General features: G+C 53.3%; 1 protein-coding gene across 1 annotated transcript in view; it reads right to left on the bottom strand.

Annotated features, from left to right (window-relative positions):
* Positions 1 to 405: 405 nt before the first annotated feature.
* Positions 406 to 3,042, bottom strand: part of SEMA4B (semaphorin 4B) — a 46,814-nt gene continuing 44,177 nt past the window's right edge. The window contains exons 14-15 of the mRNA XM_012813572.2: positions 2,331 to 2,416; positions 406 to 2,115 (exon numbers count right to left, since the gene is read on the bottom strand). Coding sequence (XP_012669026.1) covers positions 1,376 to 2,115; positions 2,331 to 2,416 — 826 coding nt within the window. The 3' untranslated portion in view covers positions 406 to 1,375. The remainder of the gene's footprint in view (positions 2,116 to 2,330; positions 2,417 to 3,042) is intronic.

The following is a 3,042-nucleotide window of genomic DNA, read 5'->3' as shown; positions in this document are numbered from 1 at the left end:
AAAATTAAAAGTTTTAAAAAAATTTTTTTAAAGTCCCCATCCCAGGGCAGTGCCTGTGGCTCAAAGTAGGGTGCCAGTCCCATATACTGGAGGTGGCGGGTTCAAACCCAGCCCCAGCGAAAAACTGCAAAACAAAAAAAGTCCCCATCCCATCCATGTCGCCACCCCTGCTGAAATGAACTTTGGAAGCAGAGTGAAGGGGGTGAACAGAATGAATCACCTGTACCTGCCTGTCAGTGGGTTCAACTTCTGTCCTACCCATCATGGGAAGAAGCCATCAGCCAGGTTGGGCTGACCGGGCTTATCTGCCCCTGCAAAGAGGAGGCTCAGAATCTTCCCTCCAGAATTCTGAGAACTAGACCAACTTCAAAGAATAACAGTTATGTTAAGGGCAGGCCCTGGTTAAACAATAATTTTTCAGATTTTATTAAAAAACAAAAAAGTAAAGTGCATCTTGTTAAAAAAATATAAAACCCACATAAATTCAGGGGCCCTGTGCTGGGCAGTGTTACTATCCCTTAGAGTGGAGGCAAAGGGTAAGGGGAACTAGGAAGGAGATAGGGTATAGTGAGTTCCCTGTGTCTTGAGTTCAAAAGATGAGGCCAGGGTGGCTGTAGGGAGAATGGACACAGGTTCTGATGCTGAGGTGGAGGAAGGCAGGTGGCAGTCTCCTTGAATCCTGAGGGAAAGCTGTATGCTATCATCAACTCTCCCCTGGGCTCACAATGTCCTCTAGCTCATGTGGCCACAGCCTGATACAGGCTGGAAGGGTCCGGGAGCTGGGCTGAGCCCAGGGTCTGGTGAGGGCTGCTGTGCCAGCCTAGCATGACTGGTCCCTGAGGTGGTGGCATGATGGCCACAACTATATCCTCAGCTGGCTAGCAAGGCTGGCCCCACTGAGCCTGGGCCAGCCCTTGGCTCTGAAGCTGGAAAAGGTGGCCCGAACAGCAGGATAGAACAGAAGGTTGGAGAGGCCAGTTGGTGAGGGGTTTCCAAGTGCCTTGAACACCACCTTACATAAGCCCCCAACATCCCTGGGTGTCACAAGGCTAGGAGGCTAAGAACTGGAGCGGCTGTGTATGTGGAGTTCTGTGCTATGTCTTTTCCTTCTTGCTCTGGTTTCACATTTTGAATTGTTTTTAAACAAAGGGCTCAGTTTACATAAGGACCAGTGTTCTGTCCCTTATCAGGCTCCAGCTGCAGCCAGGACCTTTGGGTCACAATGGCCTGGCTGGAGGAACCACCCTACTTGGCTGGAGAGCAGCAGGCCAGCTGGCATCACGCTGTGTTCCACGAAGGAGAGTGTGCAGGTCCAGCAGACCCCTCTGAGTATTTGAGCCCCAAAGTCAAGGCAGCCACTTCCAGAAGTCAACACTCACACCACAGAGTCACGGATCTCAGAGCCTAGGCGGACCCGGGGTCGGGGGCACACTGGGGATACCTCCACGAAGCTGTCCTGGATGCTGAGTGGCCTCTTCTCTGATTCAGTGAAGACTCGGGGCCCTGGGGAACTGTCCGACAGGGTCTGATAGCCCCGGTGGTCCAGTGGGGTGTTTGGGGGTCCTATGCCATTGAGGGGGCGGGTCTCAGGTGGCAGCACCACAGGACGGGATTTGGGGTGCACACTGGCACATTCACCCTGCTTTAGGAACACTTTCATGTTGTCACGGTGCCGGTAGAGGAAGAATAAAAAGAGAAGCACCACGGCAAGCCCAAACAGTGCACACATCACCAGGAACTCGTTCCAGTAGGACTTGTCTGCGCCCCAGCTGCCCTTGCCACTGGCTGGCGCGCTCACACGAGATGTATTGATGATGACGGGCACGCTGCCACCCTGGTCTGTTTGCTCCCCCCTGTCTTCCACCACCTCTGGGCAATACCTGGCCACTAGCTGCTGGAAGCCCTCCTCTAGCGACCAGCACTGAAATTCCCCCAGCACCTGCTGGCTGCCCACCAGCAACAGGTCCCCCGTGGGCAACACACGGCAGGATGCTGAGGCATTGACAGGGGCCCCGTTGTGGAGCCAGAGCCTCGTTGCCAGGTTGGAGAGGAGAGGGCAGGCCAAGGTGTTCACTGTGCTGGGCTGGAACTGGACTTGCTCACAAGGCTTCTCGCCTGTAAGCAGAAGAGGCGTGGGGTAGAGAGGGCTGACATCCATGGTAGCTCCAGGATCACCCGCCCCCAGTGGTATACTCCCACACTATGGAGGTGACTGAGGACTTCTGGGGATGCAGTGTGAGGAAGGCATTTATACCACCACTGCCAAGGGGAGCCTTCCAAGCAGACTTGGCTCCTACCTCCTCCCTCCACCCTTTGTGGGGACACCTCACCTGTTGGTACAAAAGACCGAGGCCTGACCAGAGAGGTATTGCAGAGGCCCTTGGCACTGGCTCCCTCGATGTCCTGGATCCATGGCCTGAGGACCAGAGAGAGTTCGGAGTAGACCAGGAAGCCCTGTGAGCCTCTACTCCCTCAACCTGAATGTTGAATGGGGCCTGGATAAGGGATCTGGTACACAGGAACTGGCCCAAAAGCCCAAAGTTGGGTGTGAGAGGCTTCCTGTACTGATTCCCCACCCCACAGAGTTTGAGTCAGTACCTCCCTTGTGTACACATCACTTCAAACAAAAGTCACTGCAGACCAGTGGCTCATGCCTGTAATTTGAGTACTTTAGGAGATGCAGGTGGGAGGATTGCTGTGGCCAGGAGTTCAAGCCCAACCTGAGCAAAAGTGAGACCCCATCTCTACTAAAAGCTGAAAAACTATCTGGGCATTGTGACAGGCACCTGTAGTCCCAGCTATTCTGGAGGCTGAGGCAGGAGCATCACTTGAGTGCAGAAGTTGGAGGCTGCTGTAAGCTATGATACCATAGCACTCCAGCCCAGGCAACAGACTCTGCCTCAAGAAACAACCACCCCCCCAAACGAATACTAACTCAATGTACTCAGGAAACAGAAAATCAAGCACAAAGGGAAAAAACACTACAGAAATCACACATAGCCTGTCATCCAGTTATCTTGACAGTTAACTTTTTTTTTTTTT

This window comes from Otolemur garnettii, unplaced genomic scaffold, assembly GCF_000181295.1.
Source record: "Otolemur garnettii isolate 467f Iridium unplaced genomic scaffold, OtoGar3 scaffold00277, whole genome shotgun sequence".
Lineage (NCBI taxonomy): Eukaryota > Metazoa > Chordata > Mammalia > Primates > Galagidae > Otolemur > Otolemur garnettii.
The sequence above is the reverse complement of the archived record's forward strand: the minus strand, read 5'-3'. Positions and strand labels throughout refer to the sequence as shown.